Here is a 25,837-nt window from a genome sequence, read left to right as displayed (position 1 = left end):
CCTTAGGTCCCTTCGGTCTTTGGTCCCCTTTGGTCCCTTAGGTCTTAGGTCCCATTAGGTCCCTTAGGTCCCCTTAGGTCCCTTAGGTCTTAGGTCCCTTAGGTCCCCTTAGGTCCCTTAGGCCTTAGGTCCCCTTAGGTCCCTTAGGCCCCTTTAGGTGTTAGGTCCCCTTAGGTCCCTTATGTCCCCTTAGGTCCCCTTAGGTCTCTCAGGTCCCCTTAGGTCCCCTTAGGTCCCCTTAGGTTCCTTAGGTCTTAGGTCCCCTTAGGTCCCTTAGGTCTTAGGTCCCCTTGGGTCCCTTAGGTCTTAGGTCCCCTTAGGTCCCTTAGGTCCCTTAGGTCTTAGGTCCCCTTAGGTCCCTTAAGTCCCTTAGGTCCCTTAGGTCTTAGGTCCCCTTAGGTCCCTTAGGTCTTAGGTCCCCTTAAGTCCCCTAGGTCTTAGGTCGCCTAAGGTCCCTTAGGTCCCCTTAGTCCCCTTAGGTCCCCTTAGGTCCCCTTAGGTCCCTTAGGTCCCCTTAGGTCCCCTAGGTCCGTTAGGTCCCCTAAGGTCTTAGGTCCCTTTAGGTCCCTTAGGCCTTAGGTCCCCTTAGGTCCCTTAGGCCCCTTTAGGTGTTAGGTCCCCTTAGGTCCCCTTAGGTCTCTCAGGTCCCCTTAGGTCCCCTTAGGTCCCCTTAGTCCCCTTAGGTCCCCTTAGGTCCCCTTAGGTCCCCTTAGGTCTCTCAGGTCCCCTTAGGTCCCCTTAGGTCCCTTAGGCCTTAGGTCCCCTTAGGTCCCCTTAGGCCCCTTTAGGTCTTAGGGTCCCTTAGGTCCCTTAGGTCTTAGGTCCCTTAGGCCTTAGGTCCCTTAGGTCCCTTAGGTCCCTTAGGCCCCTTTAGGTGTTAGGTCCCCTTAGTCCCCTTAGGTCCCCTTAGGTCTCTCAGGTCCCCTTAGGTCCCCTTAGGTCCCTTAGGCCTTAGGTCCCTTAGGTCCCCTTAGGCCCCTTTAGGTGTTAGGTCCCCTTAGGTCCTTTAGGTCCCCTTAGGTCCCCTTAGGTCCCTTTAGGTCCCTTAAGTCCAATAAGGTCCCTTGTTTACACAGTAGGGGAAACACACACGTGTGCCTATGGTCTACAGTGTAGTGAAGATACAGGTTCTGAATGTGTTTGTGGACAAATACCCGTCTTGATAGATATGAATGCAAGAAACTTAATGAATTGCATTGCTTCATATCATCAAATGATCAGATTTAATTGAGGAATTAATGAAAATAAAGACATAAAGGTGGTTCACATAATCAGTATCACACATACATTTTATTCTTTACTATAAATAGTCCATACATTTTGCATCAGAATAATTGTATCACACTTAAAAAGTATAATTTGAAAAAATAGATAGAATATTTAATACACTATCTTTATTATTATACAGTGTTTAATACCAGTTCTGATTTGTGACATGTATCATACTTAATTATTATTAAAATAATTTTATTATTGTAAAGGGAAATATCAAAAGTAAAATGTGAAAATCAACATATATATTACAAGAATGTAAAGTATAATATTTCTAAACGAGATGTCATCAGGTCCTAACTATATGATTGTCTGTAATTTATTCATGGTTTGCATAACTACAAAATAAGTATCTATGCTAATCACTATACTACTTAACCAATTAACTGTTCCGTCTGTTATCTAATTCCAATATAAGGAGGATTAATCTACCAAGACTTTAGCAAAACTAGCAATTAAACACAATAAAACGACACATTTGTTTTTTTTCTTTCAGTCTAAATAAAAAGCAAAGGCCTCGAACGCGTCAATTTTCTTTTAAAATATGTTCATCTGTTATGCTGCTAGATTGTTTCAAAACGTGCAAAATGGTGTTATGGATACAAATACACTACAAATTACCTTGTCACATAAATTTAGAATAAGGGCACACAACGTGATATTTTCTACTGCGTAAAATATTATTGCATCGAAAAATTCTGATGTATGGGTCGCCAAAATGAAAATTTGACACAGCATTTAAGTACCGTGAAACAGTAATTACCTTGAAAGGTTGCCATGGTACAGAGAAACTATCCAGAGAAATAGCCTCACATTTGTATATAAAAAGGTCTGGATTCTCAATCCGGAAAAAAACATGCAACCAATAACTTTTGTTTCCATGGATGAGGAAAATTTAACAATTTAAATATCACTAATGGCAAAATGTTCACGAATTCTCCAAAACATGAAAACGATGATGGAATAAATAGAGGATATTGAACGGTTTCCCGAGTATGACAGAATAGCGATATTTTCACGAGTGCGAAGCACGAGTGAAAAATATCGAAATAGTCTGTCCATTTTGAAAGGAGTGATCAGCGCAATATAAGCGTTTTCTGCTGTTATCGGGAATCTGTGCATGAATAGCTAACATCAAGTGAGTATTTAGTCAAAAACTGGTCAGAATATTTCAAAGATACAGAAAAATAACAAATCTCCGCTTCGGTTGGAAACATCGGCAAGTTTCAACGAAGTGAATACAAACGTCCGCTCTGACTGGTCAAAATCGGAAAACTGATATTTTCACTGCAAAACTGATATTTTCACTGCAAAACTGATATTTTCACTGCAAAATCTTATATTTTCACTATTCATCGCTGCAGTGAAAATATTTGTTTTATTAGTTTCATAAATCTCTATATTTCACTGGCAAAAATGCAATATTCGTACTATATATCCGTACACAAGTTCTCCAAAACATGAAAACGATGATGGAATAATTGTACGTATATATCCGTACATAAGTTCTCCAAAACATGAAAACGATGATGGAATAATTGTACGTATATATCCGTACACAAGTTCTCCAAAACATGAAAACGATGATGGAATAATTGTACGTATATATCCGTACACAAGTTCTCCAATTCATGAAAACGATGATGGAATAATCTTACTTATATATAGGTACAAAATTAAAATAATAATTGAAAAAAAAAGAGGAAAAGATCATTTCTCTCAGATCAGTCTTAGGTATAGGTAATACAACACTTTCTGCTACGGTAGTCATCAATCACAGATCAGCCGTAGGTTTAGTTGTTGTAAGGAACGGATAACTTCAACAAAGGTCATTTATCACAGATCAGCCGTAGGTTTAGTTGTTGTAAGGAACGGATAACTTCAACAAATGTCATGTATCACATATCAGCCGTAGGTTTAGTTGTTGTAAGGAACGGATAACTTCAACAAGGGTCATTTATCACAGATCAGATGTAGGTTTAGTTGTTGTAAGGAACGGATAACTTCAACAAGGGTCATTTATCACAGATCAGCCGTAGGTTTAGTTGTTGTAAGGAACGGATAACTTCAACAAATGTCATGTATCACATATCAGATGTAGGTTCAGTTGTTGTAAGGAACGGATAACTTCAACAAATGTCATGTATCACATATCAGATGTAGGTTTAGTTGTTGTAAGGAACGGATAACTTCAACAAATGTCATGTATCACATATCAGATGTAGGTTTAGTTGTTGTAAGGAACGGATAACTTCAACAAGGGTCATTTATCACAGATCAGATGTAGGTTTAGTTGTTGTAAGGAACGGATAACTTCAACAAAGGTCATTTATCACAGATCAGATGTAGTTTTAGGTGTTGCATGGAACAGATAACTACCACAAAGGTCATCGATCACAGATCAGTCGTAGGTTTAGTTGTGCCAAGGAAATGATTACTTTCACAGGGGTCATTAATGTCAGAAGGAGTCCAATGTGGACCACTTATACAGAGTTCATCGCCGAGTGATTGTGTTGTAGAAACCGTGATATTGTGGGTCGGTCGTTTCCTCCTAAAACAGAGAGATACAAGAATGATACCAAAGGCAGGGGACAGTAACTGTGTTAGGTCATTAAGGAAATATTTAATAACAAGACATATCGGCAAATAGTAATCCATATTAACACCGCTTCCTTGCTTTCAAGCCTATGTTATTAGAACAAAATGCATATGAACCATTTCATGCTAGGTTATTAATCTGATAACCAAATTCATACATTTTCTTTTAAACAATAGAAATAAGTTTGAAATATTAAACGTTTAATATGGATATTAAAATGTTTATAAAACTTTTACCCCTGCGACACTTATGTTAATCGAGGTATTTTATTACCACACTCTTGTAGCGGAACAGATCAATTCCGAATACGACCAACAGCTGCACGTTTTAAATGTTATTTGAACAATATCTAAAAGCATGAGGCATAAAGGCACCATCAGAACCTCTACTTTCGTTAACGGTCGGGATGTCATCAGCTTTCATATAAAAAAGGAGGACTGGAGTAACGAACAAGTCTGTATACAAATAATTGCTTAATCAATTATTTCATTAAGATGTCATGGGATATATAGATTAACCACCGACCTTCCATTTAATCTCTTCATGCTATCAATATACATGTATAAGATTTATATGCTTGTTAAAGTAAAGTCACAATATTGTCGTTTCCTTTATTCTATTTTCTTTGTTCAAAATGTTCGCTATTACAATAAAAATATTACTAAAAAAAAAAAAAAAAAAAAAAAAAAAAATCTTTTATCCTTTTATTAAAATATGCAGTTATCCGTTCCTTTATTTACAATACTTCATTCAGCATAGATTTTATCATGCTTCTTAAGGACATTTTAAATATAGTCGTTCTGACCTTTAAGCACATTTTACCTATGGGTTTTCTTTTTAAATATTTCAAATATTGTCAAACGGTATGTTTCTAGGAAATAACGGTTTCGCATCAACCGATTGACCTGTATGAGGAATGCACTGCTAACACCTGTCTTGCTCAAGTCCTCTACCAATAAGCTTCTGAACAAACAATTCTAAAATTCAATCACGTTGCCTCAATGATGTAAAAACGTAAACAAATCACCTAAGAAACTGCCAAACTGCAATTCCTACGATAACAGCACAGACAAACAGCGCTCCTGCGATACAGCCAATAATGATGTCTGCAAAATAAAACGTAACAAAATAAAACAATAGGAAATTAATGATAAACAGCAACATTCGAGTAGAAGATAGCTAATACGAATGTTTATTCAGTACGTGTTGATATGCCTGGTGATTCCCCTTTTCCCCGTTTCCCATTGATTTTTACCGCATTTTGCGACAATATGGAAGGACGTCTATGCTTGAATAGTTTTACTTACCTTCTTTTGAAACAGTTGCTGTTTCTTTGGTAGGAACTGTAGATGGCACTGAATCGATTTGATAAAAAAAAAGTTTATTTGTAAATTTTAATCATATTCAAAATTAAAAACAATATACCAAACAGAAGCTTTCATTTAGATGTTATTCACAAAAAAAAAAGTTTGCAAAATTTCATCTTTGATTTTTTTAATTCTTCAGTCGTAATATGCTATAGTAGAGAAAACGGAAGTATTTAGCTTCGTAGACTCCAACAGTGGTAATAGTTTAAAAGTAACTAACAGTTCAATTTTTGCCGCCGTTACCACTACGCACTGAGGTAGAAGTACTTTGATACACACCGACAACACGATTATACAGTGTATTTCTATTATCAATAATTCAATCAACTCTATTATTACTCGTACCTACCGGAGCATTCGGTTATGTCAGTGGACTCTAGAAACCGAGTCAAAAAACCATCGGGGCATTTCTTACAGGAAGTAGATCCAGGTGTATCTTGGTAAGTCCCATACGGACACGGGAAACAGTTACTGCCGTTCTGATTATAAGTACCTTCCGGACAATCAACTGTCGTTAATGAAAGATAAGATACTAAACTGTATGTAAACTGTATATTAAAGGTCTTACAATTGTTTGTAATAAATATAACTTCTGTGTTAATTTTGCAAATTTGATAAAGGTTATGCCGAATAATTCTTTTTAATCACTCGCAGAAATCACTTTTCTTGTTTTGGATAAGTATATTGCTGAAATTCACGAGCGCCACTATCATAAAAAATGTTTAACCTATAATTAACATGTTTAACCAATAATTAACATGTTTAACCTATAATTAACATGTTTAACCAATAATTAACATGTTTAACCTATAATTAACATGTTTAACCTATAATTAACATGTTTAACCAATAATTATACATGTTTAACCTATAATTATACATGCTTAACCTATAATTAACATGTTTAACCTATAAATATATATATATATATATATTCATGTTTACCCTGTAATTATACATGTTTAACATATAATAAAAATGTTTAACCAATAATTATACGTTTACCCTGTTAATAAGAGTAAGTTTTATCGCAATTCACTCAAACGTGTACCAAACTTCAAGGAGGACCTGTCAATTACATTGTTTACTCATCTCTTTTCTGTTGATGCTTCATGTTTATGTTCTGTTATTGAAAAAATTGAGCACTAATCAACATGGCGTTGATTGAAGACATAATTGATATGTCATTATACCGGCGAATGTGAAATATCATTGTGAAGTCATGATGAAATAATATCAGCAGGTTCGTGACGGTAGTGAAAATCCTACTGATTTAGAATGAGCCTGCTTTATAGGGAAATAAATGTTCAAGGTTTTTGCATATTCTGCTCGTGACGTTTGGAAATATGATAAACAGAATCGTTAACTCATATGAAAGTTTAATCAAATTTATAAATTTATGCTTGTCAACAAAACAACTGATCTATCATTATCGGTTTGTTAACGTGGCCGTGGTAAATTACATTATTGATTTTATACCTTCTGTCATCTATCGAAGACAGAAGCTTACCATTTGGTAATATCTCAAACATATTAGCTTACTGCAAAATGCTTGTAACTGAATTTGTCCGTCAGGACAATCAACTTTTCCGTATGATTCAACGCTGAGGGCATTATATTCCTGACCATCGATCACAATCCTCAAGATGTCGGTACTGGTATTTAGTTGTTTTGTCGAATTCTCCAGAGTAGAAACGACACGAAGCAAGTTCATTATTATCGGACTAGCAGCTGAAAAGTTAAATGATAACAACGATCATAGTCAATACTCTTTGGCACTATCAACCCTAAAGTAAAGAGGAACCAAGCGACATTGTCAAAACAAAAGAAACCATTTTTTTCTTACAAATAAATGTTGCAACGGATACTGGTACAGGAGAATATTAGCTCTGGGACACGTTATTCCTTCAAATATTACGTTTCCGACGTTTTATTATGTTATTCGTCATACGAAAAAGTTGTTAGTTCAATGGAACAACTAATATTTAGGCATGGCAATGCAGAGATCTGACGTTTACAGTTTTGGCGTTGTCAAATAGTGATATGGACACTCTAGTAATATTTCATAGCGCAAGCTTTCACTCCTAAGTAAATTGTGATCGAGCTTTGATATTTCATTATTTGACAACACTTTTATTCAGGCTATGATATTTCAGTATGATAACACATGTAATAATATTATTTAAAGTTTAACTTTAAAGCGCTTTATTTAGAGTGCAATCCGGTATTTTATTTGTTATACCTCCATAACATAAAACTATATTCAGGTTAATCCTAATAAATCAATCTATACCCTGCAAACATTCCCTTCTTTAATGGACTCTCTCTTTCACAAATCATTACTCTGTTCAATCCGCTAAATCAAAAGCGACGTTATATCCGGCGACGTAATTTTTAATGTTATGGACTGATAACATGAATTTCTTAGCCAATGAAAATGCTTGTTACAAACAAGATTAAATCATAGTATGACATCCGTTGACGCGTATGACTGTACATGTAGCTGTGGTGAAGAACTCTACAGGAAAAATGAGGTATTATAAATACACGTTTAATAAGTCACAATGTATACAGTGTGTCGTTTTACCTGTTGATGATGGATTATTTACGATGTTGAATTCCTCCGTTGTTAAAGGCATTTTTAATGTGATCACGGCCTTTGCTGCTACACCATTCTGGAAGTGTTCCAGTTGACCATCGCAACCTATTTGTTAACAGTCGGAACACACTTTAAAGTCTGGTAGGTTTCCAGAAAGTATGACACAAAGACTCAATATCAGGATAAACTACAGTTGACAAAATCGGCTAAAACGGGCATTCGCATAAAAATGCAGGATAAAATAGAAATTTGAATTGAGCATAGTTAAGTCAGACAATCCTGGAAAGAACACCGAATTTAAATGCAGCAATGAAAACCACGTTAAGTGTTTAAGGTCGTCACCACGATCTCTTTCAGAAATATTTTATGTTATATTTTTAATGGTCTCCAATCAAATTTTTGATTTTGTGTTGCTCTCGTTTTAGCCATAATTACGGCTTATTTCAGTACTCTCTACTGTAATTTTATCTCTCACCCTCTACGGATACATCAATCTGGCATGTTTCTGTTTGTAAACATTCAATGTTGTCCAACGCCTTCATCATAAGCACAGATATCATGTCTTTTTCTTTATGACAAAGTTCTTTGGAGTCATAGCTGACCATGGAAACAGTTTCAAACTGATTCGGAAAGTATACTTCTGAAAACGGAATGTATAAAATTGTTGTTCTTGAAAAAGTACAAACAAGGATAATAGGACAGGGTACTTCAGAAAGATACACATTCTCTTCTTCGTCGATGATACATGGTATACAAATCTAGACCAAACCGAGTAAAATCATTTTCATGATGAGAACTAGGGTGGCAACAACAGAAACGTACTGTCTAGCCGGTATAGTGATACAATTTGATAAATAATACAACATTAAGCAAATTAAAATAAATAATCTTTGCATCATTTACGCACAAATGTGTTCAATCGACACAGAGAAAGAGTAGCCACGGTCATAGAAATATGATGAAATATACATGCTCGACATTAATACTTTGTACCATGAAACATGCTTTTACCTGAGCATGACGGTGGTTTTCCATTCCATTCGTACGCAGTCTCCGCTCCACATTTGTACTCAGGTAGTGGGGAATAACCGGGTGCAAACCAAAGCCCGTCTTTACATTGGACACGGCAAGTAGTCAATTCACTTGTGACGTTGCAATCCATCATAGTTCCATAAGATCCAGGTCGCGGTGGGCAAACTGCAGTAGGGTATTATATCATGCAATACGCTGTATTTTTATTGTACAATGGTATCACTTGGCAATAGGCTAGTGGTATTGGGAAAATATCTTCAATGGTAAACTTTTTTTAAAAATAATATTGAATAATTTCAATCGGGAATATGGTCGATTATTTCCCAGAAATCAATTAGACTTTCAGTAAAGTCCTTTAACGGACTACATACCGGGACACAGTTCTTCGTAACAAATCCCGGTTTCCATGGTTTCCCCTATGCAAGTCTCTCCATCAGGATCTGGATACGGGTTGTTACATTCACGTTGTCGTGTCCTATACCCTCCTCCACAGGTTTTTGAGCAGTCGGACCAAATATTCCAAGTCCCCCAGCCTCCATCAACTACGTGTGGAAAGGAAAATAACAGTAGCCGACTTACAACTCTCTTTACATGTTAGTTTATCCAATACACCATAATTAATTAGCTGTCAATGTTAAAAACATTGAAACAAAATCATTTTGAAATCGGTATTTAAATATATATTAATCTTTTTTGAATAGGCGTATTATATGCGTTGTTTAAAGATAAAAGTTGATAGGGTTACATTTTGACCTATTTCACTCTTGGAATGAAAGCGCTAAAAACGCCTTTATATAAAACGTCGTCGATATAACAAAGCGGAGAGCCTGCAAGCCGGAACACCGTTTCCCAAGTCGATGATAAACTAACAATGTTCCGCACATAATTAGAACTCACTTTTCACTACTGTATTAGCAGTATTTTGGATGTTCTTATTAATGTTTTATTTATTTAGTTATTTTCCATTTTAGAATTCGAATGGATGGAAATAAGTTATTCACAGATTTGAAAACATGGCCCTGTAAAACAAACTATGAAAGAATAAAGTACATTGTTTTAATTTTAAATTGTTTTACGTCATAATAAGTCATTAAAGGTGTTCACAACCGGTGAAGTCAGGACGGACGCCAATATAGTGCCGAAATTAAGGCAACACCTGGATGCGATAACGTCACATTCAATCCAGTCACATTAAACTGGCAGCAGGCTATAAAGACCACAACCTTTCTCACAGGCACAAACGTTAAACAAATGCCAGTCTAAATAACAAACATAACATTATATAACACGTTGTGATAAAATAAATGATAAAAGTCGTTTTAATTGAAGGACAAAATTGATAATTATTTGACAATTTAAAACAACAAAACAAAAACAAAACAAAACAAATACTGAAGAATTACCGAAATGCGCTTAATTCGGTTAGCTCTAAACTTTCCATTATCTTAAAAAAGTCTATTCACAAATATGAATATATAAAAACCTTTTTCATATTCGCAAAATATCCCCTTAAAACCAGTAGCGCACAAGCAGGTGTAATTCGTCTGCAGGTTGTTACATGATGCTCCATTTTTACATTGGTGGTTCAAACAGTACTTCGGAGGGATCTGGCACAAATTCCCAGAGAATCCACCACCACAGTGACAGGTGAATCCGACCAGATCGTCAATACATGTATTGCCATGGCATGGGTCTGGATCGCAATTGTCTTCGGCTTATGAAAAAATAAATGATTAAAAACAGCTCTTTTCCTGGATAAGGTCTTTCTGAGTGCATTTTTATGCGTCTTTTTGATATTCTTTTTGACATCAGTCCTCTCTCTCTCTCTCTCTCTCTCTCTCTCTCTCTCTCTCTCTCTCTCTCAAATGAGAATGTTTATCCTTAATACTTGTCTGTTATATGCGTTATACGTTATTGAATGTATACCATACTTGTGTTATTTTATACATTTGTTCATTGCCCACACACACACACACACACACTCTCAATTTTAAATTTTGGCGGGGAAAGAATAAACTTATCGGCCAATGAGGTGGTGTTTCACCTGAACCAATTTCCTTAAAGTTATAATTTGCTTGCTGATTTTTGTGTGGCTTTATCTGATGAATTAACGATTGAATTGGGTACTTCATTGATACCAGAATGAAGTGTTATAGCTAAAGATTCGGAAAACAATACATACGTTCCTATTAAAAATAGAATGTGTATAGTAATTAATGCGCGAGGTGCAAATAGGCAGGGATTCCCCATCTGGGGTTTTCCAGCTCACTGTCCAGGGTGGTATGTTAAAGATTCTCATTCTTTGCTTGAATAAGGATGTTTACTTAGATTTCTCTCTTAATGTGCCTATTTATGGGGAATACTGATCACTGCTCTTAGGTTTGCGAGGAAGTCGTTATTATCTCTGTATAAAGTCGTCTTGTGGGGAATATTACCCATAATTCTTCAAGCCGGCAGAGTGAGAGAATGAAATTTGCTAGTTGATCTAAAAATAGCACATTTCCAACTTTTGGCGGCAACTTACAAATTGTCGCATCAGGATTCTTTTCAAATAGCGCTTGGATTTATGGGGAATCAGAGGAATCCCCATAAAGCCTATTATTCCCCACAATGTTGGGCAAAAGTCTAATTATATTCCCCATAAGCATGGTATTGTGAGTGCTCTCTCTCTCTCTCTCTCTCTCTCTCTCTCTCTCTCTCAAAATTATAAAAGAAAATGCCGACTCACCATCACAAACACTTGGTGAAACTAGTTCGATGTTATTCGATTCTGTACACTTCAATCCATCCATAGTAACGTCTCCTTTTCGTGTGTGATAGCAGGTCGATGACAGTGACTTTATATCACCGTCATATACAGAAGTTGGTGTCAGGAAAAGACCGGAGATATGGATGTCTAAATTAATAAAAAATGTAATCTTGAATACTTCAATAAGTTAAAGCACGAATACATAGATATTATTATAATACTGATATAAAAACTATAGACGAGTTAGGCTAATGATATAATGTGGTTCAATATATATATATATTCAATGAAAAGAGAATGCAAACATCATTTTACATTTCAAAATTAAAATAGGTATATTTATAAACGGACAGATATCATAAATGTCAGAAAATTATTCCAAGCTAAAAGCAATAATTCATTTGTCAGCAAACTTTCTTATAAGAATTTTTTAGAGATGTAGTGTTCAGGTGTAGATGTAAAGCATGATATCAGAAATGGTGGAAAGATTTATTTATAACTTTTTTTCGAAATTACCGGCATCAGAATTCCCAGCACTGGATATCTGTACGTCACTAGCTCTCCGTGGCATCCTCAACCGAGTACGTGAGGTAAACTTGACATCTCCCTGTACAAACACCTTGACGTTTATCGCGTCAGAGACCACAGCAATATGTCTCCATGCCCCTCTATTCAGTTCAACATGAGTTTGTAGGTGTGTTCTGAAAGTTATGTTTATAAAATTTGATAAATGATTAAATTTCGCGTATAACACCGACTAATAAACCATAAAAATACGGATATAAATAAATATGTTAATGAAATATATAGAACTTTTGATATAAAAAGAAAACAATAAGCATTCGACCATGAAAACACCATGAATACAGTATGAAAACATCGTGTCTCCATTCAATCATACAGCTGACTTGTTAATCTAGCACTCGTTAATGTGGGTGGATTGACCTTTTTGTACCATGCATGCCTAAAAAAACTAATAAAACGAAACCAAAAACAAAACAAAAATCTGTAAGGCTAGGTAAAATTGGATATTTAAATCTAAATTATCATTTAAAATAAAAAGTATTTGAATAAACAATTTGGTTGACTCCAGTATGATTAACATACCTATGGAATGTGATGTTGATATTTCTTCCGATATTTATTTGTATATCATTGTTGATTCTGACTTGGAGGGAAGCGTCATGCTTTTGTGGAATCTTAATCCATAATGCCAATGTAAAACCGTTGGCCCCGTTCTGTAATTGTCCGACTGTCTGCGGTAACATTTCTCCACCGATAACTGCATCGAATACTTAAACATCAAACACAAAGCAGCGTATTAGGATCTCAATTTTTCACACTATCGTTAAGTCCAATTAAGAAGTGAGTTTCCTCTGGACTCTATAATGTGATACTTTTGATATCATTTGGTTTTTGTTGTAAGTTATATATCATAATGAATTCTTACTGACACTTTCAGACTTTCATATAAACGTGTTATTCATATCTTACTTTTTATAAACCTACAACATTTAAGATAATATACAAGGTAGATATTGTGATACCTGTCTAAACAAAACTGATATTAACACTGATCTGTGTACTCCGTTTTTACGTTATGTTGATATCATTTTATTGATTACATATATAACAAATGGTAAAATTCCTTTACATGCAGTATATATGATTTGTATAGTAAATTGATATAGTTTTATTTGTTTAAACGCAAAGCGATTGGAAAAATTGATCTATATGCCTGACTTTACAGGAAAGTGCTTTCTAACTATCATCGGCTAGAGACGTAAGATTTGTGATCGTTTCGGTTCTTCGTTCACATAGCGTTATAATCTGCAGTATAAGTAAATAAGCCAATGATCTGAATTTTAATGAGTATCGTACTTCAACGAGATTTTAGGTTGATAACAATGACGGCTCGGCCATGATTAAAATTTGTGGAAATGAATTACATTAATCTACTGTCAAAGGTCACAGGAGTCAAATATGATAAAATCTTTAAACGATTTCTCCAAATGAAATTTGTACCTGAACAATCTGATTCATCAGTACTTGCAAACGATGACGTCATTAGCCCTGGACCACATTCTTTACACTGAGTTGCCATCTCTTGGGAACCATATTGGTATCTTGAGCAAGGTGTACATGGAGATACTCCGGTCAGCGAATAATAGCCTTGCGCACATATTGCTTTCAGCAGGATATGAAAACAAGAAGATGTTATGTGCTGTTTTTGCTGCCCGGTAACAACAACAATAGCACTTATACAATGCATGATACCTTAAGACATTATTATTTAGGCAAAATTGCTGATGACTTTTTATGCAAATTATCAAATGCCAACAAGTACTGTTTCAAACATTCCAGGGAAGGAGGACCAGTTAGATATCTTTCGAAACGACATTCAATAAAAATTTTAAATTGAAAATAACCATCTGCCGTAACGTATATCCAGGGATTGTGAAAAGTTGTCAGTGGAACTTGAATTAATGGCGTTATCTTATCAGCGTGTAAACTATTCTCTAAAACTTACGAACACAATCTTTCGCGTTGACCGTTCCAGAGGATGGCGTCGATGTCCCGGATGGGCATTGGGCGCACGTCACGACATCATCATCATCTCGGTAATAACCCTTAGGACATTCAGTACATTCCTTCAGAACACCGTCATACACGGAACCCAGGGGACACGAGGCTGTAGAGAAAAGGATTGAACATAAAAATGTACCTGTCATTATAAGATAAAGTACATGGTTTGTGAATACATTGTTACAATCTTTGTTTATTGTGTATACGACTTCAGGATACAGGGCAGACAACGAAGACATCTCCATACCAATTGAGAGATAAAATTCCTCCCCTTTTTGTTCTTTTTTTGTTTGGGGATTCATTGTGTTGCATCGGTACGAATCATATGAGAAACGGTAGAGGAGGCTATTGTTTACATATCGTTTCAATTATAAAAGAATTAGTAAAAACACGAGTATACTTACCATATATGTAAAAATAAAAAAAACAAATAAACGACGTTAACATATAGGAGTAGAGGTATCTTATTCCATAATTTAACCACCTTGTTAATTTTTGATAATGTATTTAAAATTAAGTGTTTTTTTTCAATTATAAAAGCAAACACATCAGTTTTCGGCTGTTTGTTTTTGCAATCTTCTTTGCTGTAACGTACCACAAGTAAGAGTCGTATACCGTGGGTATCGACCTGGTTCACACTTAATGGTTGCCTGACCAGTCTGGAAGGATTCCTGCTCTACCTCCGCTCCTTCTACATCTAGGGATCCACTCTTTATCTTTTCTTCCATCAATGATCCAAGAGTTGTAGCTTTTCTTTCTAATTGATTCTTGGTATCCGTGATGTTGCTGTATTTTTCCCATTTCAGAACTATTTGAAATGTTACGAGAACTGAAGCGCCGTTTATTTGTCGTGTCCGTCTGGTTTTGTAAAGATCCCGACGTCGACGTGCTGCACCACATTTCAGGTTTACATTGTCTACGTTACAGTCGTCTGAATTAGGACAAATACCTCCCGCACTATTCTGATATAATCTCTGCATCTCCTTAATGAAATTTTCTTTGATTTTTTGTTGTGTTGCTGTGTCGTAGCAAGAGCCAGTAAAATAATAGACTTCTCCTGGTAAATAAAAATTCTGAGGATCTCTTTTCACTGTAAAACAAAATTAAATTACTTAAAAACGATGCTTTAAAGTAAATGTTTAGTTAATTGTAAACTGCATAGCTATTTCAAGAATGCCCAACAGCTGAAAGATCAGATTTTAGGCAGACATACCTTATTATTAGTGTACGAATAGGTCAACATCACATGCTAATATACAAAAGACCTGTTTCTGGCGGTCCATCAACAGTCAGGGTCAACTAAATCAGGTGTGTAGGTACATCAACAGTCAGGGTCTGGTAAATCAGGTGTCGAGGAACATCAACAGTCAGGGTCAAGTAAATTAGGTGTGTAAGTACATCAACAGTCAGGGTCATCTAAATCAGGTATCTAGGTCCATTAACAGTCAAGGTCAGGTAAATGAGGTGTGTAGGTACATCAACAGTCAGGGTCTGGTAAATGAGGTGTGTAGGTACATCAACAGTCAGGGTCTGGTAAATGAGGTGTGTAGGTACATCAACAGTCAGGGTCTGGTAAATGAGGTGTGTAGGTACATCAACAGTCAGGGTCTAGTAAATCAGGTGTGTAGGTACATCAACAGTCAGGGTCTAGTAAATTAGGTGTCGAGGAACATCAACAGTCAGAGTAAGGTAAATCAGGTGTCTAGGTTCTACAACAGTCAGAGTCAGGTAAATCAGGTTTCTAGGTCCATCAACAGTCAGGGTCAAGTAAACTCGCTTCATTTTGATTTTCGGTGTTCCATTCTACGACAGGCCATGAAAACGTACACCAACCCAATCATGTCGGTTTTCGGCAGGTACTCAGAAATATGTTGCGAAGGGGTTCAACAGTCAGGTAATATATATAGTTAAGTCTTCAGGTTTACAGCATGCATTAGGGTCATATGTACACGGTTGGATAGGGCTACAGTTATAGTCAGTGTCATATTCGGACGAGTGTGTAAGGTTACGGTTCTAGTCAGGGTCATATGAGGACGAGTGTGTAAGGTTACGGTTCTAGTCAGGGTCATATGAGGACGAGTGTGTAAGGTTACGGTTCTAGTCAGGGTCATATGAGGACGAGTGTGTAAGGTGACAGTTACTGTCAGGGTCATATGAAGATGGGTGTCTAAGGTTAAAAGTGTAGTTAGAGTCATATGAGGACGAGTGTTTCAAGTTAAAATTAAAATCAGGGTCACATGGGGACGAGTGTGTAAGGTTACAGTTCTAGTCAGGGTCATATGAAGACGAGTGTCAAGGAAGACAATATCTTGGGTTCTGCCAATGAATATTAACGGCTTGGATGATAAGAGAATGAGGCCTGATTGCTTTAAATAAATAAATAAATTTGTAAACAGATGTTCAGGAGACACGAAACTCCGAGTATAACTGCGAACGTCATTTAAGGGAACACCAATTTTAACATCAATTCTATGAGTGGTTTGAAGATATACATCCTGGACATAGCGTATGATGATCAGGTTGCTCTACGTAGACGTATGCAGTCATGCTCACACGAGGACGAGTGTCTGGACCGGTACGCAGTGTTTAACGTCCTATTAACAGCTTTTATGTAACAACGGCCTTCCCTTTGTACAAAATTTATACACGTGGTAAGTATGAGTATGTTTTTGAGCCTACGATATCGTCCTGTGCATCCCTTTGTTGTGACAAAGCACTAATGCTGACTTTATAGTTTTATCTCTCTGAAATATACTGCAGAAGGCACACAAGACACAACAACCGGTAATACAAAAAGATGTGTCACATGAAAAACGGGCGGACATGTCTTCTATTCCAAAATAAAGCGTTTAGCAGGATAATAAACCAATTTGTTTTCATGCATGAAGTGAAACACAAATAAATGAGGAATTCGGAAGAAGAGAAAAGATAAGATCCCAAATGAATTTGATTCTTATGTATCATAAAATAGGGTCAATATATACAATTGTTACGCTAGACATGCAGAGTCAAGAACGAGACGTGATCATTTGTGCGTCGATCAGAAACTGAGATATTAGTGCAAATGTTTATACGTCATAATATCTGTAACAACTGAATACCACGCCTAAGAAAATACGCAATCATCGGAATAAAGTGTTTTTGTTTATATCAATGTCAGACGAATATTAAACCAGTACTGGCATTGACTTATCTATGAGTAGTGGTATCATGAAGAATGTGTTGAGGCTCACATTCGATAACTCATGTTGCATAATTCATAAATGATAATGATATACCTTAAATATCAAGTGTAAATGGTTTCACAAATTACGTTGTACGCAATCCGATGCCGGAGGAGTTACATGCAGCCTTCAAACCTCTCACCTTGATCTGTGACCACCAGTTCAAGATATGTTAGGATATAGTCAAACCCACTTAACTTGAAATCGGATATATTGAAATTTAGTTTATTTGAAGTGGAATAAAATCCCCGTCCATGTGCATTCTTTGTCCTTGTATTGTTTCATCGATTATTTTGAAATCAGTTTATTTGAAATTGTTGCTTGTATATGTTAGGAATATACAATGTAGCTATATGTTGTGTTATTACAGTAATATCTTATATAATTATAACCTTATAAGGTGACTATTCATAACTGACATACCTGTACAGCCCGGGACTGTTTCGGCAGGAAACCACTTCCCAGAGCTAGTAGAACAAGTGAACTGCCCAGTAAATTTCCTTATGTCTCCATAACCACCCCCGGCAGGTATGTCGTATTCCTCATTACAAAGCATCATACAATGAGTACCGAACATCCAGTCATCGCACGTGAGGGCCCCGTGTAGAGGAGGGAGTAGGTCCGGGCAATTATTCTCTAAAACAAAAGAACGAATTGTTCAGAGAGCATCATGTAAATCTGCAATATAAATTTTGAAAGTTTGAATCATATAAACACGGTATAGTTGCTAAATTTAGCGGAGTATATAACTAACAGTTTTCAAGTATGTAACTTGTTTGTTTGTATTATGTTTAACTACTCACCACCTGGTCTAGATTTTCCAGGTTAAACCGGCAAAAAGGAGAACACGTTGATATATCATTATTTACAGAATATCTGTACCAATGCTAATAACTATAGCAATTACATAGATAATTAAATATGTACAGTAAATATATTGCATATATCTTTATTTTCAGAATATCAACACTATTCTTTATAACTGTTACAAAAATATATACGTAATTGCATACAGTAAGTATATATTATATACCTTTATTTACGGAATATCTGTACTCTGTACCCTAATAACTGTAACAATTAGATATACCAACATACAGTAAATATATATCATATATCTTTATTTACATATTATCCGCGCTAATATAATTCAATGTAGCATTTATATGTATAATTACTTAAAGTAAATATGCATTATATACGCACGCTTGCAGTATGGTGTCTCTCCTGTGCCCATATACCAATGCACTTCCTTTGTGTTTCGTGTATTTCTCACACAGGAAATCGTATCGCTTCCTATCAAGGGATAACTTCCTCGGCATGTCAAATGGCATTCCGATCCAAAAGAAAATCCTTCAGGACAGTCGATCTCCATGTACTGATCATTTATCTTTGGTGGGTCACAGATTTGCTCTTAATAACAATTGTTATACCATACACCAATATTGACGATATATATATATGCACCATTAAAATGCAACGGTGTGCATTTGAACAACTAAAAATGTCAAATATATCCCTGGCAAAAGCTATCTCAGAGCTGTAATATAAACGTGATCTATAACACTCCCCCAAGCATATTTAGGTTTATATATACAGATGTAAATATTGATATACTAAGTCTCGTCGTTGATAAAGGCATTTGTAACAATATAAGAGAAAACTTTACAGGGAAATAAGTATACAATAGGGAACCTTATATCACATACACTGTAAATGTTAACGACAAAGAAAACAATGTAATGTCATTAAAACAAAAAACAAAAAAAACGAAAACAAAAAATCAACAAAAAATGAAGCACGTTGAAACTCTTAAAACAGTTCAAAGAAAGGACGACCATACATTTCAAAATTGTAACCAAATATAAATGTCCTTTCCTGTGCTGAAGAGTCATAGTGGTGTTACTCACGATCAACATGGACAAAGAAAATACAGTCAGGTGAGGTGTTTCCAGCCGAGTCCGTCGCTGAGTAACGTATTTCCGTTAAACCGAGAGTAAATTTAGTTCCTGGCGACTGCCCCATTGTCTGTATGGCTGTTATTGTTTCTCCAGAGTTGTCCTGTACTGTGGGGATATCCCAGGTAATTACAGAAAGATCCAATCCTCTGTCAGCATATACATACTTTGTACTTGGACAATCTAGTATAGTTGGAGGCTGTGAATCTGTCATAAACAGACGGTTTACATCAAATATTTTTAATTAAGTTTATAATAGACTAACTTTGTTCCTACCTTTTTAGTAAGGATGTAAACTTTCAGTACAACGGTGATTAGTGGTTTGTCGCACTACACTGTCCAAATAGTGTATTGAAGTGTGATGACAGTCTTTATATAACTTCTTTCTATGACTTAAGCTCTTGCGAGAAAGTAACAACTAACTCATCAACATAAACTGCTACATTGTAGCCTCATTGCAGTTCCTGGGTCTGTTTCGTATGCCCTGTCCTGATTTAACTTATAACATCTATTAAATTCTGACGGATAAGATCAATGCTTCTTCAACATCCCTTCTGTAATTATCCCAAAGCCTGTTTTAGTCAGTTTTTTTTTTTTTAAGTTTTTATACATTCCTCATTCAGCATGAAATTTTAATAAATCAATACACTAAACAGCTAAAAGTTCGTGATGAGGACACCCACTCTCAGTATAATGTGACATGATGGTTTGTCACATTGTCTTGTCCATTCTTCCCGATTTTAGTGAAATGGTACTATAACAACGTTTGTAAGTGATCCTTTTTGTTAATAATATTCTTAAAATGACAAGATAAATCAAATACCTCTACAATCTGACAGGGTGTTACTCCAACTCCCGTCACTCTGACAAGTCGTAAAGACAACACCCGATGGTTGTAAGGAATACCCATGGTCACACTTTGTGTTACAAACAGTACCGTACTCATATTCAGTGGACTGGCATATTGCCTGGCCATGGTTGGGTTTCAGGTGTCTAGACTCAGGACAAGTCTTTACTAAAACAAATAATAAAAATAAATAACACAAACAGAAAACGTATTATTAACAATAATAAAAATTGCAAAATCTTATTTGACTTTTTTCTATAGAAAATGGAATTATGATTAATTTACCGCTTAATCATTTTTGTTATCTTTATGTTTGATATTGGTAAAATAGAGGTAAAAAAGTAGAATGAACTACATTTTAAACAATCTTATTTACCACCTCTAAGAAAATCTAATGATTACACTGAATATGATATAAGTATACTCATTAGATTTATGAAACTCTTGGAGATAATGCATACATATAGTTGTTCGACAGGATAATTTAATTGTTGCCTAACTTCTGAGCCATAAAAACATTACATACATCAAGGATATAATGCTACTAACTTTCACACCGAGGTGTTTGACCAGCGAACTTTCCATTTCGTTTACATTTCCGGGTGTCATCACCGTAGAGTTGATACCCTTTGTCGCAGGAATAAGTACATGTAGTTCCGGCAATTCGCTCCTGGTTACAATGTACTTTCCCGTTGTTAGGACGGGACAGATTGTTACTACACACTATCACTAAATAAAAAGGAAAATGAATAATTTATTGAAGTTACACATTTACACTTAATCCTATTGCTGCAAACAATCAATTATATTTTAAAGTAGGATGATTTACTCTCATGTTGACAATAAAGAGCTTTGTGCATTTGTAAATGTATAACGATCCTTATACAAAAATGATCCTGCAACGTCGAAATATTTTTACTTTAATGTATCAATGACAAAACTGCAATCTTACCTATCACATTGAACGTGTATTGATCAAATGCAGTCAATCCTTTCGAATCCCTGGCCCGGTATATGATTATGTGTTCCCCTCTAACAAAATTGGAACGGGAAGGGTGCCCAAATATCTGTGTCACACTGTGAAATGGAATATTGAAATAGTTATTATTTTCACAATTTTTTCAGCCATGATCTTACGACAATAAACTGAATATATTAAAGATAATCAACATTGTTCATCAATTTGTTTTGTTCCTAATTTGGTGGCGTTCGAAGTTTTCGATACTAATGAAAATATTCAATTTTTCAGACATATCTTAATGGCGTATGCATGTTGTGCATATTGTGGTAACGAATGGTCTGTGATAACTAAGTCGGTTCGGTCAACGGTCACATAAACTTAGGTGAAGATCCATGGTGCACGGTTTGACGCTCCCAATCCATTTTGGTTTTTGTTTCTCGGACTGGTGTCTACTGTAATGGCGGTGTCCTTATGTCCCAGACACCAAACCTGAATTGCTGTGGACGGCAAGCGACGGGCTTCCATATGTTATTCAGTAAGGTAGTCCTTAGCTGCTTCAAGGAGACTCCGCCTCCAAATGACCCTTGTTGTTCACTGGACGATTAACCAAGCAAACAAACAACGTTAAAGAACCGGGACACATTACTACATCATACAGCGGGTACATGGGCATTATTAGTCTTGAATTAGACAATATTGATTTTACCCTCTACGAGTGGTTCCCTGATGTTAGCCTTGTCTTTTGGGGACACTATATCCTGAACATAGCATCAACATGAACAATATATTTTTTTTGTTTCTCGATTCGACAGACAATTACATACCTTATTGTGCCATCTTCATCATCATTAGCTGTAGGGGAAGACCATCCAACGACAGCAAATTCATTACCATCGGAAGCATAATACGTCGAGATGTTTGGCTTCTGCCAATTGATTGATGGAGGTAAATTTCGAGAATCTTCGTTACTGTCTGTAGGGTATATAAAATGGATTAATATAATCGTCCTCGTCTGTCAGTTTTTCCATACTCAATTCCTGATTATTTAAAGAGAATGTTTATTGATTTTAAGAAGGAACTGGTCACTACCAGTGTTACTATAGATAACAATATCACAAGCTTTACAAAGAAGGAACCGGATTTTCACTATCATATATCTCGGATTTAGCTCGTTAAGTAAGTGGTTGATAATCGCAGTTTAACATTTGAGTTTGTATTATTATTTCTGGAGCCAACGAAAAGAGAAAACTGATGTACCCGGAGAGACCACACCAGGTCGCGGAGTTACTCCTGTACATTTTTCACGTCCAAGATACTCTCTAGAATAATGATGAACATTTATCAATCAGTTCCTAGCGTACAGCTAATGTTCTCGTTTTCTCGAAATAATAAAGTTGTGAAAAGGTTCTTTCAATCCGCTTGACATATCTTTAAAGCTGTTGTCCAACTTAATGTAAACTTAACAGTGCAATATAATATTATTTGTCTGTTATTCTTAAAAATTGTTTCATCACGTACCGGTATAAGGATTATATCTATCACGGTTCTTATTAAATGGATATATTTTTTCAATAATAGGAAACATGTCATTTACATTATGCCTCGCTATAGGGGTTTATTACTCAGCTACCAGAATATTTTGTTTAAAGGGGTATAGTGATTAATGCCGCTTAATTGAAGCGAAAAGGAAATGCGTTAATGTTCCGGCCTTATTCAGGCCCACACTGTTATCTATGTATTGATATGCTATATAATTATACAGCAGAAACCTACCAGCGATGCTTGATCTTCCCTCCTCCGCTATTACGGCCTGGTGGCCTTTCAGTTGACGAGAACAAACCAGAAATCGAGAAGAGTGGGAAAAGTTTGGAGTAAAAGGAAGGAGTGGAAAAGAAGAGAGAGGGGATCGTTAAATAACTTATACTGTGAATATTTTTTTTAGACCGAATGAGTTCTAACCTAGCACTGTGTAATAGCAGCTACGCCTACCAGCGATGAAGCGAAGATGAAGGGTGAAGACCCTACCCTCTCAATTAGGTTTATCGTGGTCTTTGACGTCCGTCTTAACATCTAATACATAATTCAAAGTATCAAATATTGCCCCCCCAACCAAAAATAAATAAATAAATAAATAATCCTCTGGCGCGATATCACACCTACTTCTCATCGATAAAACCGCTGCGGAGGTGTTAGGTGGTTAATGCTGGTGGTTGTCTTATTTTTGGTGTCAACAATTGTAGTCTTCCATCAATGTTTCTCTGCTATACTACATACTGTCCTCTTAACCCCAGCATTGAGAACGCGACTGTTAGATATACTTTACATACCTGTGTGGCGTATAGTGTATATTGTATGTTAGGTTCATGTGATAAGACAGTGCTCACTTAGAATGTTATTTTGAGGAATGAGGACTCGACTGCAAAATTTACATATAACTAAGATACTATTGCTGTTTAGGTATTTATGAAGTTCTGTCCTATCAGTTAAATGTTTGGAACAGAAGAAGAAAACATGGTCTATTGTCTCTATGTAATCACATAACTCACAGTTTGGTGATATGTTTTAACATAACACTTAGCTAGCCAGTTATTATACTACCGTAAAGTACCACGTGATTAAATATATCTGTGTCTTACTGGGACGTAACTTTGAAGCTTCTGCCCGACAAAATCTAGTTTCGTTTTCTATTTCCCGATAGAAAAAACTTTTTTCGTTTTTCGTTACATATACATACAAGGTGTGGCTAAGGGGCTTTTGATCCTTGATCTTTAATATTTTAAACTCAAGTGACTATTCATAACAGTCAAACGTTACCAAAACAGAGCAATACACAGTAAAGTCCACCAATACTGCCCATGACTCCTCCAATAAAAATCCCAAAAGGTCCGAATGCCGAGCCTAACCCAGCTCCTAAACCAGTAAACGATATTACTGTATTTACTTTGTTGGCAACACTGGAACGTTTGCTGCGTGTGTGTGCTGTTAAAATTAAAAGATCGTTGTTAATTTAGCGTAAATACCACTAACTACATTTGTTTATTGCTTTTGCATTTTGCGTTGACGACATTAAAAACAATACATGATCAGGCAAAATAAACAAATACAAATTTTCATTGCAAACAGTGCAAATGATTACATAATTATAAAATGCATGATCAACAACATCAAAATATCAGAGACAATCAAGTTATCCAACTGCGCTTAAAAAATAACCGGCATTTGTTTTTAATTATTTAATAATGAAATATATTGGATTGTGGTTTGTTGTCTATTTTATAATTGTTTTCAGGTATTAATAACTTGAACACTTTTTTGAATTACGATGACCAGATCTAGATTATTATCGGTACAAAAATGAAATAAATTACTGTTGTTACAGAATCGAGACAGCATAGACAAATGACATTAAAACTACACCGAAGTTCTAATGCAATATTAATCAAATAAGGACAACCCACGGGATTACAAAATATGTTGTATATTTATATATAACTTGTTTATGTTGTATGTGCATATTACCTTACTTCTGATTATTTCAAACTTTCAGCTAAAAAAAGAGAGATAAATCCTTTATGACCACCTTTCTGTACCTTGTGGTGAATTTAATTGATGTTTTACATATAATCTAGGAATATAGATTCTTATGATTCATTCAAGAAAACAAAAGTTAAAAAAAAAGTTTTTTTTCAATACATAATGTATGTTTTCACCTGTTAGATCAGATATCCATTTGCCTTGAAAGCACATGATAATGTATGATTGCGTTTGTGAGGAAACATTCTCGCAATATTTTCCATGAGCAACATAACCGGAAACAACACTTGGACATCGGAAATTCATCCCAGGAATATCGTCCACGTGACAGCTTGGTAGACGAGATGGTATTCCAACCTGTATGTATGACAAGGCTTAAAAAGTCTGTACCAATACATATCCGAAAACTGTAGCATCAAAACATATGGGTATAATAATGTTCTTCTAAAGATTTTAAAATCACAGGCTGATCAGGCTACAAACCTGGTGTATTCCTATGTACGTGTCAACATGCAGTATATTAGCATTTTCCAAATAAAATAATTACTACAGCAAAACTGAAATTACAAAGAATAGTAATATAATACGGCAATGATACTTTCAATTAAAGCTCAATAAAATGAAGACAAGGTATGAACAGAGATATCGTTTTGGATGGAATCTCTTGCACAAATACAAGGAGAATAAGACCAGGAAATCCAGAACAATAAGCGTCTTTTGCCTAATAGACGATACCGCCGAAAACGTTGGTGTCCCCCGCGAACTTCCGGGCTAACAAGCATGCATGGTGTAAATTAAATAAAGTTCACATTTCACTCTCGCCTTACATATAGATCAAATACGTTTTGTTTAAGTCAAATTATCTAAACGAAAACATCAAATGGGCCAAATTTCATATCGTATAAGGAAATACATTAAGTCCAAATCATATCTCCATGTTGACCAATAAAAATGATTTCTTTTTTTAAATACACAGATCTATATAAGTTGACTTTAACACAAAATTTATCGGATAATGAATGTGATTATTTTTACACAGCAAACTATCATATACGATAGACAAATTTTCGAACAATTCTGCTATTTTTACTCGGAAGAGCACGGCCACG

General features: G+C 35.7%; 1 protein-coding gene across 1 annotated transcript in view; it reads right to left on the bottom strand.

The window, feature by feature from the left end:
* Nucleotides 1–1,274: 1,274 nt before the first annotated feature.
* LOC117318031 overlaps nucleotides 1,275–25,837 on the bottom strand; it is a gene marked incomplete at its 5' end in the record, with an annotated part of 90,411 nt that continues 65,848 nt past the window's right edge. The window contains 14 exons of the mRNA XM_033873031.1: nucleotides 1,275–3,823; nucleotides 4,899–4,977; nucleotides 5,179–5,226; nucleotides 5,588–5,746; nucleotides 6,781–6,969; nucleotides 7,826–7,942; nucleotides 8,313–8,477; nucleotides 8,849–9,034; nucleotides 9,241–9,411; nucleotides 10,353–10,583; nucleotides 11,598–11,765; nucleotides 12,135–12,319; nucleotides 12,726–12,912; nucleotides 13,644–13,805. Of these exons, the coding sequence (XP_033728922.1) occupies nucleotides 3,667–3,823; nucleotides 4,899–4,977; nucleotides 5,179–5,226; nucleotides 5,588–5,746; nucleotides 6,781–6,969; nucleotides 7,826–7,942; nucleotides 8,313–8,477; nucleotides 8,849–9,034; nucleotides 9,241–9,411; nucleotides 10,353–10,583; nucleotides 11,598–11,765; nucleotides 12,135–12,319; nucleotides 12,726–12,912; nucleotides 13,644–13,805 (2,204 nt within the window). The remainder of the gene's footprint in view (nucleotides 3,824–4,898; nucleotides 4,978–5,178; nucleotides 5,227–5,587; nucleotides 5,747–6,780; nucleotides 6,970–7,825; nucleotides 7,943–8,312; nucleotides 8,478–8,848; nucleotides 9,035–9,240; nucleotides 9,412–10,352; nucleotides 10,584–11,597; nucleotides 11,766–12,134; nucleotides 12,320–12,725; nucleotides 12,913–13,643; nucleotides 13,806–25,837) is intronic.

The sequence above is a fragment of the Pecten maximus genome, chromosome 19 (genome assembly GCF_902652985.1).
Source record: "Pecten maximus chromosome 19, xPecMax1.1, whole genome shotgun sequence".
Taxonomy (NCBI): Eukaryota; Metazoa; Mollusca; class Bivalvia; order Pectinida; family Pectinidae; genus Pecten; species Pecten maximus.
This window is presented reverse-complemented; position numbering and strand designations above follow the sequence as displayed.